This window comes from Balaenoptera ricei, chromosome 15 (genome assembly GCF_028023285.1).
Source record: "Balaenoptera ricei isolate mBalRic1 chromosome 15, mBalRic1.hap2, whole genome shotgun sequence".
Lineage (NCBI taxonomy): Eukaryota > Metazoa > Chordata > Mammalia > Artiodactyla > Balaenopteridae > Balaenoptera > Balaenoptera ricei.
The window spans coordinates 67,176,779-67,191,529 of NC_082653.1; the positions used below are offsets into that span (position 1 = coordinate 67,176,779).

At 41.4% G+C, this 14,751-nt stretch overlaps 1 protein-coding gene across 16 annotated transcripts in view; it reads right to left on the bottom strand.

Moving 5' to 3' along the window:
- DNAH3 (dynein axonemal heavy chain 3) overlaps positions 1-14,751 on the bottom strand; it is a 276,368-nt gene that overhangs the window by 220,992 nt on the left and 40,625 nt on the right. For 14 of the 16 annotated variants that reach the window (XR_009497683.1, XM_059897939.1, XM_059897941.1 and 11 more), the window contains 2 exons: positions 5,909-6,093; positions 4,531-4,654 (listed from right to left, as the gene is read on the bottom strand). Coding sequence is in view for 15 of the 16 variants with exons in the window: in XM_059897939.1 (XP_059753922.1) it covers positions 4,531-4,654; positions 5,909-6,093 (309 nt within the window). In the remaining variant the exon portion in view is untranslated. Of the gene's footprint in view, positions 1-4,496; positions 4,655-5,908; positions 6,094-14,751 lie in introns of those variants that run through there. The other 2 variants (XM_059897946.1, XM_059897940.1) reach the window with 2 other exon arrangements.

Genomic DNA, 14,751 nt, shown 5'->3' on the forward strand with positions numbered 1-14,751 from the left:
GGCCTATTTGCTCCGTGGCATGTGGGATCTTCCCAGACCACGGCTCGAACCCGTGTCCCCTGCATTGACAGGCAGATTCTCAACCACCGCGCCACCAGGGAAGCCCCCTAAGGGCATTTAAGAATAGTTTTTTCCATTGTAGAGTAGAAGGTTTGATACATATCCAACAAATTAAGGTTCTTAATTATTTACTTCCATTACCTCCTTATTCAAGTTTCACTTCATTTATTTTTAATTAATTATTTGATATAAAAGGGTTGACGACTGCTTTAACATTATTTCACCCACCTAAGTAACCATGTTTGAATCACTAATGTTTTTGCCTTGACTTTGACTCTATCTGATATTAATATGGCTGACTCCGTTTTCTTTTTCCTCATATTTGCATGCAGTACTCTTGCTCACAGACAAACTTAAATTTTCTTTGCTACCTATTAGCACAGGAGATCAGGGACAAAGATTAGTAACAGGATTTAAATCAGTTATTAAAATTTTATAGGAAATACAGAGGACAGAGGAACATATTAAATGACACCACAGAGGTGCAATCAGGAAAGTCTAGATCTGGGGACAAAAGACTTGGTTTCTTTAATAAATAAATTACAAGGAAAAAACCAAAGGAGATGGAGGGGGGACCTACAGATAAAAGGAAATCTAAGAGACATGTAAACCAATTGTAATGCTGTAGACATTTTTGAATTCTGATTCAAGTAAACAAACCATAAAAAGAAAAAATTAATTAGATCATTTTGGTACCCAGATTAAAAACCATCAGTGACTTTCTACCATACTTAATAAGGAACCCAAACTCATTACCATGACTTCAAGGATGTGCTCCTCTAACTCTTCAGCCTCCTTTTATAGCTACTCTCCTTCTTAGGCAAAGGTATTCCCATGGTGGAGCCATTGCTCACTCTATGCTCGATGCCTGGACAGGACCCCCTTCTACTCTCTCCCTCCCCACATTTTCCCTTAATGGGATCCTTCTCATCCTTCAAGTCTTATTTACATGAGCCCTTCCCTGACTTGCCCATTGAATGCAATCACTGTGCTCTGTTTCCCTGTTCTTTTCCTTCATAGAACTTCCATATTTATCTGCTTTATCTTCCATCTCCCATGCCCCTTTTGTTCTCTGTATCCTCAGAGAAGAGGAATGGAGACAGGAGCCCAAGAGGAAACTGGGCAAGGTGGCCACCGCCACCCTCTCCTTCCCCTGATTGTTTTTCACCAAAGTCTTAAGGATTCAGAGATAGAGAACGTAAGTGCTATGAAAGACAGCCTGCTTCTTCTCAGATTTTTGTTTTGTAATAATCTCTGATTTCAGACTCTGGTAGGTATTAATTTTAGAGAATATCCTTACTGGAAAAAAATCTCATTCATTCACTCATTCATTCATTCATCAAAAGAGTAAGCACCTGCTATTTGCAAGGCACTGTGCTCTATCTGGATCCCAGAACACAATCTGGGTACTCCCCCTAAGGCACCTTTCTTTCTTCCCAGAAGATGCACTCTTATGGCAAAGAGCAGCTCACATTCCTGAGATGTCTGTCATGTATATTCCAGGTCACTTCCAGGCCCGTGGAACCTACCACTGAGTGGAACAAAATGAGGGGAAAGCTGATTCTCCTGTTATCTACACAGTTAGGTGCTGCTGCGTGCCTTTTCACATCGTTAAGATTCTTCTTGAGGCTCCAAACACAGACACACACACAAAGATAAATCTCTGATAAAAGCATTCTTGAATTCTTCCCAGAGGGAAATAGTACACAAACTCAGTGATTATTGTAAAATATTATGATTATTATTGTTTTAAATTTCTTTTTTTTAATTTTATTGAAGTATAGTTGACTAACAATATTATTGATATATTGGTCTCAGGTGTATAACACAGTGATTTGATATTTTTATAGATTATACACCATACAAAGTTATTATAAAATATTGACTCTATTCCTTGTGCTGTGCATTACATCCCTGTAACATAACTGACAGTTTGTACTGTTTATAACTGACAGTTTGTACTGTTTTAAATTTTTTATAATTGCTTAGCACATTACAGTTTCTAAAGTGCTTTCATGTCCATAATATATACATATATAAATGTATGTCATTAGTAAATAGTAGATACTCAGGAAATTCAGTTAAGTAAATTGAGTTCTATATGTGGGACCACCTGGAGTCTATGGGAGAATAATGCAAGAATTTTAAAATGGTGGATTGGTCAGAATTCTGGCAGGAAATAGAATTCACTCTGATGTTCAAAGAAAGAGACTTTAATTAAGGGACTACTTACAGAGGTGAGATGTGGGTAGGGTTAAAGGAACAAAGAGGGGAGAGTGAAGCACCCAGAGACTAGCCTCAGAGGGAAGCCATTATGATCCCTAGGGCCGAGGGGACAGTGAGAACTGGAACCACGGAGGAGCAAGAACTGTCATCCAGGAGGGAGGCAGCTACCGGCCAGAGCCCCAGGAACAAGCAGGGAGGGAGAGGGGAAGAAGCCCAGCAGTCCCTCTCTAACCTCCTGAGTGCTCTCCACTGGCCTGGCCCTGTCTGGATCCAACAGACACGGGAGCCAGAGGCTACAGACTGCAGGTATCAGCCAACCAGGCATGGAGTGGACAGAGGAAAGGTGGAAAAGAAACTGGGAGAGGGAGTGGGGACAGCAAGTGGAGAAAAATAAGCATTGAAGCCAAAAAATTATCATGGGCTGGAAAAATAAGGTCAAGTCTCTTAGAGAGGGAATGGGATTGTTTCCACAGAAGATGAATGAATAAATGAATATTGTTAAGCCCTCCTCAAAGGTTTTTCTCAGGATTTATGCAATATTGATGGACAGCAAGTTTAAGACTTCACCAAAGAGAGGGCTGAGCCCAGGGCTGCAGGCATCCCCTAGAGCTGCTCCTCTGTTGAGCTCTGTGGTTGAGAGCTCAGGGACCAGTTGATGGGGTCAAGCTAGAGTTGCCCCTCCAAGAAGAAGCTTGGCACTCTCCTCTCATCATAAATGACACTTGTTCCCATTTCTTCAGGAGACACCCCTCACTCCTCTTAACTTCAACAGTTACTGTAAATGGTCTTAGAGTAATGTTCTAGAAGTACACTCACAAGGTAGTGGTTTGGAAGTTAAGAAGCATTTTCTCCCCAAAGAAGTCATTGTTTAAGTGCAAAAGAAGCTGACCACTCTTGAATGCCTGTCATGTGCTGGACACCACCTAGGCGCCACTTCAGACCATTTCATTTCATCCTTCAATACAATGACACCTCTCATAAAATGAGATGATCTGAGATTGGTTCTACTATCCCATTTTCCAGATGAGGACACTGAGGCTCAAAAAGATGAAGAAATTTGCTGCTTTTCATCTAACTTACAAAATGTCTGCTTCTTGGTGAGGCATCAAAACTCAGTTCCATGGGGGAGGCTGTGTGTAAGGGGTGAGGGGGTATAGGGGGATCCTATACTTTGTGCTCAATTTTTTTGTGAACCTAAAACTGTTCTAAAAATAAAAATCTATTAGTTAAAAGAAATCAGTTCTACTCATTGGGCTAAATTCTGGGTTCTGGGGACAGTAGCCATTTAGGTAGAGGAAGGAGAAGGCTGTAGGAAGAAACAAATACTCGCACACACACATCTTTTGTTGTTGTTGTTGTTTTTCTGGGAAACAGACCTAAGTCATATTTTGAAGGTAGCAACTAAGTGGGTTTATCCTTCAGCCCAAACTCCCATTCTGTGTAGAAATCCCTGCTTTTATCTACCCTTTTCCTTTCTCCTGAGTATTTGCAGGGATTATGGAACCTAAAGTTAGGTAGTGGGAGTTTCACGTGTGATGGGGATGGTAACTGGTATGAATCTGCAGTTCCTAAACAAAGTGTTACAAGCTGGGATGTGTGTGTTTGTGTGTGTGCGCGCGCACATGCACACAGGTGTGTCTTTACCATATACGTGGTACTTGGCCCACTTCACTTGATATTGTCTGACTTTTTCAGTGTGCAATATTTTCTTTGTCACTGCATTAAAATATTTATTTAGCAGTCAAACACACTTATGTGTCTAGAATAGAGCATAGCACATAGTAAAAATCCATAATAAATACTCAATGAATAAATGATTACAGGCACATTAGCACCGAACGAGACCAGCTGCAAAACAGGCAATTTCTCAGCCTCCAACCATGCCTTTATTATCCTATCTTGATATCTCACATATCTGTAGTCTCCAATGTAAGGCTGACAATTTTGCTATTATTACTGTGAGGCTATTATTACATGTTACTATTTTTGTGTTTTTCTTTCTGCACCACTAAATTCCAATTGTTCAAGGCAGGGAGAGAAGGCATTGGCCGGCATCACTACAGTGAAGCAGGCTTAAAGAGAACATACTTCAATGGGAAACAAAAGGAAATTCCTTCTCCACCAATTGTCTTGAGACTTCACCCACGCACTGCTGGGTGGGGTGGCTCTAGACAGAACCAGGAACATGTAGCATGTTATGAAGCTGGGTATCATTTCGAAAACAACCTCAGACTTTCCCTGTACCTTTTAATGAGGTCCATCTCTGCCTGATCCCTCTTGCTAAGGAGAAGGTTTCGGCTGTTTTCAAAGATATCTTCAATCTGGTCTGGCCAGAGGAACAGAGTACTGTTCAGTTTGATATCCTCTTCTGCAAAACACACACAGTCTGTTCTAGGACAATGCCCAGCATAGGTCAACTCGCAGGGAATTAATTCAGCAGAACAAGAGGTCAACAGAAGTGAGTATGGGGGTGGCAATTAATGAATGGGCCCATTATTGATGAATGATAGCCAACATTTATTGAACACTTTCCACAGGCCAGGCTAGAAGGTAGACGGTATTATCATCCTCGTTTTTACAGATGGGAAACAAAGTTAAGCCAAGTGGTCAAGGTCACACCAGTAAGAGACAGCAGAGCAGATTTCAAACCCAGGTCTAAGTCTAACCAACTCCAAAGCCTATGTTCTAACCACTGTGCTTCATTATCTTCCCAGGCTAGGTCTGAGTAGAAACCTAGGTTGAAGTTCAGTACTATTCTTTAAACTATTTCACCTCATCTGAGTTTCAGTCTCCCTTTTAGTTAAAGGGCAGTGATAATATCAGTGCCAGATGCCCAACCCATTTTATGGCTCTGGTCAGTTAAAATGCCCTGGGTTCCCTCTGTACCCTTGGGAATTTAGGAGGCAGAGACCACAGTGAGAGAGTCCAGTGTGTGTTCACATGGTCAAGAGCACAGCTCATGAATGTGCAGGTGGATGGTTATGGTGGACCACTTTTCACTCCCAGTCCCTATCTCTACCTTCCATAACCATCCCCCCTAAACATTGTGAACACCAGGTAAGTCACAGGTATTTCCAGATGGAAAAAGGCTCTGAAACTTGGCTTGTAGAGGGCATATTAGTTTTTCCTTCAGAACCTGGTCCTTACAAAGTTAGGTCCTTACTGAGTCCTAACTTGGCTCAATAAGCCTTGAAGGGGCCCTGATCATTTCCTTCCTTTTAATATATGCAGGAGCATGAAGGAAAGTGTCCTGGCCTCCTCAAAGGTGGGATTGTATTTAGATTATAGATGAATGCAACCTACCCACTTATAAAAGGACTCTGCATTTGAAAGTGACTTTTCCAGAAACACCAGGCACAAGATGCAAAGACAGGCATCTAAGAACAAGTCAAGTCCCTTAGATATTTCTTCTTTTTGTCTAACAGTAAGATTCTCTTTGATTCAAATTCCGGTGGATAAGTGTGGAATTAGTGCCTCTACTATATGGACACACTTGAAAAGTAGCTCTCCCGATACTGATATTTAGTGGTAGAATTGCTAACTCTCCTTCCCCTGGCTCCTTATCCCTAAAAATATAAATATACACATACAGTTGCATGTACACACATGACATTGCACTTACGGGGCAAGTCTGCATAGTCCATCAGGAACTCTAGCCGTTCAGCTGCATCTCTAAGTTGCCGCCTCAGTTTGAACACGGTGACATCGCTGGATTTCTTTAAGAATTGAATGAGGAATACTAGCTCCCTAGTGTTGACAGGAATCTCACTGACTTTGTCTGCAACCATGCTGTACTGATTACAGATGCTGCAGGGAAAGAAACAGCCATCATCATTATCTAAAAATAGCTTTCTTATAAGACTCACTATACTAAATAAACATGGTTCCTAATTGGAGACTAGAACAATGTTTTCCAAATTTTCTCTACCTGAAAATTCTTGATGGATAATATTCACATACATACCATATTTTAGAAATAATAACAGTAGAAATGATAATAATATATGACATGTACTAGGCCCTTTACTATGTGCCATGCCCCATTCTAATCACTGAATGAACATTAACTCATTTAATCTTCACGAAAATTCCAAGAGTTAGGAACTATTATTATCAACATTTTATAATGGAAGAAAGGGAGGCTGAGTAACTTTATCCAAAGCAACATGATGTGTAGATGTTAGAGCCAGGATTTGAACTAGTTTAATTCATTCCAAAGCTTATACTCTTAACAGATATACCACGGGTAAAATACAGATTTAGACCAAAACAATAACGAATATCACCACTACCAACAGCAGCAACTCAATTTTATGTTGAAGTAGAACCCTAAATTAATTTGTAATCACTCCTCTTAACAATACACCAGCAAGTTTATCCTCACGTGCTGCAGGTAATTCCTGGTGGCATAGAAAAATTTACATTCAACTACTGGGACCACTAGATCTAACTGCCCACTTATCCTCAAACACAAGACTGTGAAAAAATATGTTATTATAGGGATAATTTGAATATGCTCTAATTTATACAAAAGCTAATGAATGACAGTCTTCAGCATTTTAACTACAATTAGGAACAAATTATTTGCAACACATCCATGCCTAGCACATGCCTAGCAGCCCTCAAGAAATGTTAGCAATAATAGCTATAATAGTTTTTGTTATTATTAATTGATCATTACATGTTGATGGTCATACACTATAGATAGATAAAAACCACTCCTCTCAATGTTTTCAGTCCTTGATATTCCTTCTTAATGTGTGGAGACCCCTCCACAATTGAGCTAATTGTATCAAACTGATGAGAAAATGATTAAAACATCTTTACAGATGATGCTGGGATTTTAGAAATGAGTTTTTATACAATTCAGAAACTTGCTATACAGAAAACTTATCTATTGTGCTACATGAATTCATAGTATTCTCCACTTTTGGACTCAGAGCTGGATTATATTTCCCAGACTCCTCTGTATTTTTACTTGAGTATTTTACCAGTCAGTTTGGACTACCATAACAAATATTACAGACTGGGTGGTTTAAACAACAAAAATGTATTTTCTCATAGTTCTAGAGGCTGGGAAGTCCAAGGTCAAGGTACTGACCTATTTGGTCCCTAGTGAAGGCTCTCTTCCTGACTTGCAGATAGCCGCCTTTTCGCTGTGTCCTCACATGGTGGAGAGGAAAGGAGCTCTGTCTGTTTCTCTTCTTGTAAGGGCACCAACCCTAATGGATTAGGGCCTCATCCTTTTACCTTCTTTAGTCTTATTATCTCCTTATAGGCCCTGTCTCCAAATACAGTCACATAGGGCATTAGTGCTTTGCTATAGACTGAATGTTTGTGTATTCCCAAAATTTGTATGTTGAAACTTAATCCCTAATGTAACAGTACTTTTTAAAATTTTTTATCTTTATTGGAGTATAATTGCTTTACAATGTTGTGTTAGTTTCTGCTGTACAACAACAAAGTGAATCAGCTATATGTATACATATATCCCCATATCCCCTCCGTCTTGAGCCTCTCTCTCACCCTCCCTATCTCACCCCTTTAGGTCATCACAAAGCATCGAGCTGATCTCCCTGTGCTATGCAACAGCTTCCCACTAGCCATCCATTTTACATTTGGTACTGTATATATGTCAATGCTACTCTCTCACTTTGTCCCAGCTTCCCCTTCCCCCCTGTGTCCTCAAGCCTGTAACAGTTATTTTGAGGTGGCCTTTGGGAGATAATTAGGTCATGAGGGCTATGCTCTCATGAATGGGATTAGTGTTTTTACAAAAGAGACCCCAGAGACCCCTCACCCATTCTTCCATGTGAGGATACAATGAGAAGATGGTGGTCTGTGAACAAGGAAGCAGGCTCTCAACTAACAACAAATCTGCTAGAGCCTTGATTTTGGACTTCCCAGCCACCAGAACTGTTAGAAATAGATTTCTATTGTTTATAAGCTACTCAGCCAATGGTAGTCAGTTATAGCAGCCTGAATGGACTAAGACAGGCTTCAACATATGAATCTGGGGGAGACACAATTCAGTCCATAGTAGGTATGGTCATGTGATTGAGTTCCAGTCAGTGGGAAGTAGGAAGCAGTGATAAGTATCACTTTCAGGGAGAGCACATGAAACTGTCCTTGCATATTCCTCCATGCTCTTTCTTCCTGCCAACAGTCTAGGATATCAACACTTAGAATGACCTTGAAGGCTATATGTTAAAGATGTAAAGTCACCATCTCCTTGAGTCTCTGAATGCACACAATATGTCTCCCCGCCAATCTGGAGCTATCCCGAGCAAGAATAAACTATTATTTTCAATCATGACATCTTGGTTCTCCTTGTTGCAGCATGTAGCCTGGTCTAATATAGGTAGATCCTCTCAGTGTGATAGACTCCCTCTGATAAGGATCCATTCTTCTTCCCTTTTGTATGAGAAAGCATAGAGTAAATATCATGTGGCTAACCTATTAGCTTCTTGCAAGGGCCCAGAAGAGTGGTAGCAGACCCACTGTGAAATAAAGGAAAAATATATATTGGTCTCTGCCCCTGGTTCCTAGCACAGAGCCCATGAAACCTCTGTAATTTCATGGATAATAAGAGTATCTTTTCTTCTAGTGAGGTGACTCAGGGTGGGCTCCTAGATGGCTCCTGGATGAGGAGTGGGTCACCGGAAACACCGAGCCATGATTAGAAGCTTGGAGCAAATTAATCAAACCCAAGAAGGGGGTCATTGGAACCTTCAATCTATAGCTGGTTGATCAGAGGCAAGGTGACAACCTGGACTTGTGACTGGCGTCTGAAGTAATGGGGGGGCATTTTTATAGGACTGAGCTCTTAACCTGTGCAAGCTGATGCTATCTCTGGGTAGACAGTGTCAGAATTAAGTTGAATTGTAGGGCACCTAGCTGGTGTTACAGAATTGCGCGGTGTGGAGAAAATCCTCCACACATTTGGTGATCAGCCGTGACAAGAATGAAGTGTTCTATATGAAAGTAAAGAGGCGGGGGGAGTCAAGATGGCAGAGTAGGAGGACACGGAGTTCATGTGTCCTCACCACTAGGGCACCTACCAGGTGCTGGTGGGGGACCTTGGACACCTAAGGGGACAGGAGGAACCCACAAGCGACTGGGTAGGACGTGGGAGGGAGGGAGGGGGAAGGAGAAGTGGAGGCTGGACAGGACAGGCGCCCCTGAGGGGTGGCTGGGGGAGGGGAGGGGCTCCCATGCCTGGAGGGACACACCCACAGCGAGGGGATCAGTGTGGATGGGGAGAGACCCTCTGGGTATCGGAGGGTCAGAAGGGAACACAGTCAGCGTTTCCCCTGCCCACTTGGGCCCGGGGAGCCTGCTGAGGTCCAGGGCCCGATCCTCTGCCCTCCGAGGCCCCTTCCTGCTGCGTGGGCCCTGGGGGCGTGGGAGGAAGGGAGGGGGGAGGAAAAGTAGAGCGTAGACAGGGTCAGTGCCCTTAATGGGAAGCTGGGGGAGGGGAGGGGTTCCCACACTCGCTTGGGAGGGGCCCATCCAAGGTGAGATCAGCCAGCAGGAAGGGAGAGAGACACTCGGGGGATAGGAGGATCAGAAGGAAACAGGCCAGTATTTCCCCTGCCCACTCTGGCCCCAGGGGACCTGCTGAGGTCCGAGGCCTGATCCTCAGCACTCCAAGGCCTCCTCTGGCTGCACTGAGCCTAGGCACTACCACCCCACCCCCTGCCTTTTACCTCCGCTCTGGTCCTGAGCCTAGGCCCTGCCCCTGCCTAAGCCCCGGCTGGACCTAAGGTCCCCCAGTTCTACACAGCCAAGGCCTTTTCCAGTTTTTTGTTTTGTTTTGTTTTGCTGTTGTGGTTGTTTTACCTTGCTTCTTTTTTTTTTTTTTTACAATTGTTCATTACAACTTTATTTACAAAAGCTAGAAACTTTTTGATGATCCACACTCCAATGTCCTTCAGCATGGATTTTCAGGAATAAATTCACATAAAAGTCAATTCAGATTTCCATTTAAATATTGGAACAATATAAAATGTGGCTTTCAATATGCCACTGTCAACAATACCATCCTTAGGGTAAAAATCTTACATTCTATTAAAAACACAGAAGGTTATATATAAGAAATGTTATTTCTAATTCTGCCCACTCCATTTTCTACCAGTTCCACCTAAATTCGTTTTTTGTTGTTGTTGAATTTTATTTTATTTATTTTTTTAATACAGCAAATTCTTATTAGTTATCTATTTTATACATATTAGTGTATATATGTCAATCCCATATTTTCTATTTCTTCCTGGTTCAGTCTCGGAAGGTTGTGTTTTTCTAAGAATTTTTCCATTTCTTCCAGGGTGTCCATTTTATTGGCATAGAGCTGCTTGTAGTAATCTCTCATGATCCTTTGTATTTCTGCAGTGTCAGTTGTTACTTCTCCTTTTTCATTTCTAATTCTATTGATTTGAATCTTCTCCCTTTTTTTCTTGATGAGTCTGGCTAGTGGTTTATCAATTTTGTTTATCTTCTCAAAGAACCAGCTTTTAGTTTTACTGATCTTTGCTATTGTTTTCTTTGTTTCTCTTTCATTTATTTCTGCTCTGATCTTTATGGTTTCTTTTCTTCTACTAACTTTGGGTTTTGTTTGTTCATCTTTCTCTAGTCCCTTTAGGTGTAACGTTGGATTGTTTATTTGAGATGTTTCTTGTTTCTTGAGGCAGGATTCTATTGCTATAAACTTCCCTCTGAACTGCTTTTGCTGCATCCTATAAGTTGTGAGTCGTCGTGTTTTCATTGTCATTTGTTTCTAGGTATTTTTTGATTTCCCCTTTGATTTCTTCAGTGATCGCTTGGTTATTTAGTAACATATTGTTTAGCCTCCACGTGTTTGTGTTTTTAATGTTTTTTGCCCTGTAATTCATTTCTAATCTCACAGCATTGTGGTCGGAAAAGATGCTTGATATGATTTCAATTTTCTTAAATTTACCGAGGCTTGATTTGTGACCCAAGATGTGATCTATCCTGGAGAATGTTCTGTGTGCACTTGAGAAGAAAGTGTAGTCTGCTGTTTCCAGATGGAATGTCCTATAAATATCAATTATATCTATCTGGTCTATTGTGTCATTTAAAGCTTGTGTTTCCTTATTAATCTTCTGTCTGGATGATCTCTCCATTGGTGTAAGTGAGGTGTTAAAATCCCCCACTATTACTGTGTCACTGTCAGTTTCCTCTTTTATAGCTGTTAGCATTTGCCTTATGTATTGAGGTGCTCCTATGTTGGGTGCAAATATGATTGTTATATCTTCTTCTTGGATTGATCCCTTGATCATTATGTAGTATCCTTCCTTGTCTCTTGTAATAGTCTTTATTTTAAAGTCTATTTTATCTGATATGAGTATTGTTACTCCAGCTTTCTTTTGATTTCCATTTGCATGGAATATCTTTTTCCATCCCCTCACTTTCAGTCTGTATGAGTCCCTAGGTCTGAAGTGGGTCTCTTGTAGACAGCATATATATGGCTCTTGTTTTGTATACATTCAGTGAGCCTCTGTCTTTTGGTTGGAGCATTTAATCCACTCACATTTAAGGTAATTATCGATATGTATGTTCCTATTACCATTTTCTGAATTGTTTTGGGTTTGTTTTTGTAGGTCATTCTCTTCTCTTGTGTTTCCCACTTAGAGAAGTTCCTTTAGCATTTGTTGTAGAGCTGGTTTGGTGGTGCTGAATTCTCTTAGCTTTTGCTTGTCTGTAAAGCTTTTGATTTCTCCATTAAATCTGGATGAGATCCTTACCGGGTAGAGTAATCTTGGTTGTATGTTCTTCCCTTTCACCACTTTAAATATATTGTGCCACTGCCTTCTGGCTTTAGAGTTTCTGCTAAGAAATCAGATGTTAACCTTATGGGAGTTCTCTTGTATATTATTTGTCATTTTTCCCTTGTTGCTCTTAATAACTTTTCTTTGTCTTTAATTTTTGTCAACTTGATTACTATGTGTCTCAGCGTGTGTCTCCTTGGGTTTATCCCTCCTGGGACTCTCTGTGCTTCCTAGACTTGGGTGGCTATTTCCTTTCCCACGTTAGGGAACTTTTCGACCATAATCTCTTCAAATATTTTCTCGGGTCCTTTCTCTCTCTCTTCTCCTTCTGGGACCCCTATAATGTGAATGTGGGTGCATTTAGTGTTGTCCCAGAGGTCTCTTAGGCTGTTTTCATTGCTTTTCATTCCTTTTTCTTTATTTTGTTCCACAGAAGTGAATTCCACCATTCTGTCTTCCAGGTCACATATCCGTTCTTCTGCCTCAGTTATTCTGCTATTGATTCCTTCTACTGTATTTTTCATTTCAGTTATTATATGGTTCATCTCTGTTTGTTTCTTCTTTAATTCTTCTAGGTGTTTGTTCTTTAATTCTTCTAGGTCTTTGTTAAACAGGTCTTGCATCTACTCGATCTTTGCCTCCATTCTTTTTCCAAGGTCCTGGATCATCTTCACTATCATTATTCTGAATTCTTTTTCTGGAAGGTTGCCTATCTATCTCCACTTCATTTAGTTGTTTTTCTCGGGTTTTATCTTGTTCCTTCATCTGGTAAAAAGTCCTCTGCCTTTTCACTTTGTCTATCTTTCTGTGAATGTGGTTTTCGTTCCACAGGCTGCAGGATTGTAGTTCTTCTTGCTTCTGCTGTCTGCCCTCTGGTAGATGAGGCTATCTAAGAGGCTTCTGCAAGCTTCCTGACGGGAGGGACTGGTGGTGGGTAGAGCTGGGTGTTGCTCTGGTGGGCAGAGCTCAGTAAAACTTTAATTGGCTTGTCTGCTGATGGGTGGGGCTGAGTTTCCTCCTTGTTGGTTGTTTGGTCTGAGGCAACCAGCACTGGAGCCTACAGGCTCTTGGTGGGGTTAATGGCGCACTCCAGGAGGGCTCATGCTAAGGAGTACTTCCCAGAACTTCTGCTGCCAGTGTCCTTGTCCCTGTGGTGAGCCACAGCCACCCCCCGCCTCTGCAGAAGACCCTCCAACACTAGCAGGTAGGTCTGGTTCAATCTCCTATGGGGTCACTGCTCCTTCCCCCTGGGTCTTGATGCACACACTACTTTGTGTGTGCCCTCGAAGAGTGGAGTCTCTGTTTCCCCCAGTCCTGTCAAAGTCCTGCAATCAAATCCCACCAGCCTTCAATGTCTGATTCTTGGGAATTCCTCCTCCTATTGCTGGACCCTCAGGTTGGGTAGCCTGACGTTGGGCTCAGAACCTTCACTCCAGTGGGAGGACTTCTGTCATATAACTGTTCTCTAGTTTGTGAGTCACCCACCCAGAGGTTACAGGATTTGATTTTATTGTGATTGTGCACCTCCTGCCATCTCATGGCAGCTTCTGCTTTGTCTTTGGATGTGGGTATCTTTTTTGGTGAGTCCCAGAGTCTTCCTGTTGATGATTGTTCAGCAGTGAGTTGTGATTCTGGTGCTCTCACAAGAGGGAGTGAGCGCACATCCTTCTACTCTGCCACCTTGAACCCTGTTTTACCTTGTTGTTGTTTCATTTACATTTTTATTTTTTCTAATAGATTTTTAAATTTTTCTAACTTTATTTTCTTTTTTACTCTTTGTTATTGTTCTTCTTTGTTTTTTCTTATTTCCTGTGCCACACAGCTTGCAGGGTCTTGGCTCCCAGGCCGAGGGTCGGGCCTGAGCTCCTGTGGTGGGAGTGCCAAGTCCAAACTGCTCGACTGATAGAGAACCTCAGACCCCAGGGAATATTCATCAGAGTGAGGTCTCCCAGAGGTCCTCATCTCGGCACCAAGACACGGCTCCACCCAACTATCTGGAAACTCCAGTGCTGGACGTCTCAGGCCAAACAACTAGTAAGACAGGAACACAGACCCACCCATTGAAAAAACATGAGATGACAAAAAAATATCTTACAGATGAAGGAGCAAGGTAAAAACCTAAAAGCCCAAAAAAATGAAGAGGAAATAAGCAACCTACCTGAAAAAGAATTCAGAGTAATGATAGTAAAGATAATCCAAAATTTTGGAAATAGAATGGAAGCATGGATCGAGAAAATACAAGAAATGTTTAACAAAGACTTAGAAGAACTAAAGAACAAACAAACAGTGATGAACAATACAATAATTGAAATTAAAAATACTCTAGAGGGAATCAATAGCAGAATAACTGAGGCAGAAGAATGGATAAGTGAGCTTGAAGGTAGAATGGTGGCAATAACTGCCAAGGAGCAGAATTAAGAAAAAAGAATGAAAAGAATTGAGGACAGTCTCAGAGACCTTTGGGACAACATTTAATAATGCACCAACATTCAAATTAAAGGGGTCCCAGAAGCAGAAGAGAAAGAGAAACCGTCTGAAAAAATATTTGAAAAGATTATAGTTGAAAAGTTCCCTAACATGCGAAGGGAAATAGCCACCCAAGTCCAGGAAGCGCAAAGAGTCCCATACAGGATAAACCCTAGGAGAAACATAGCAAGACATATTAATCAAACTAACAAAA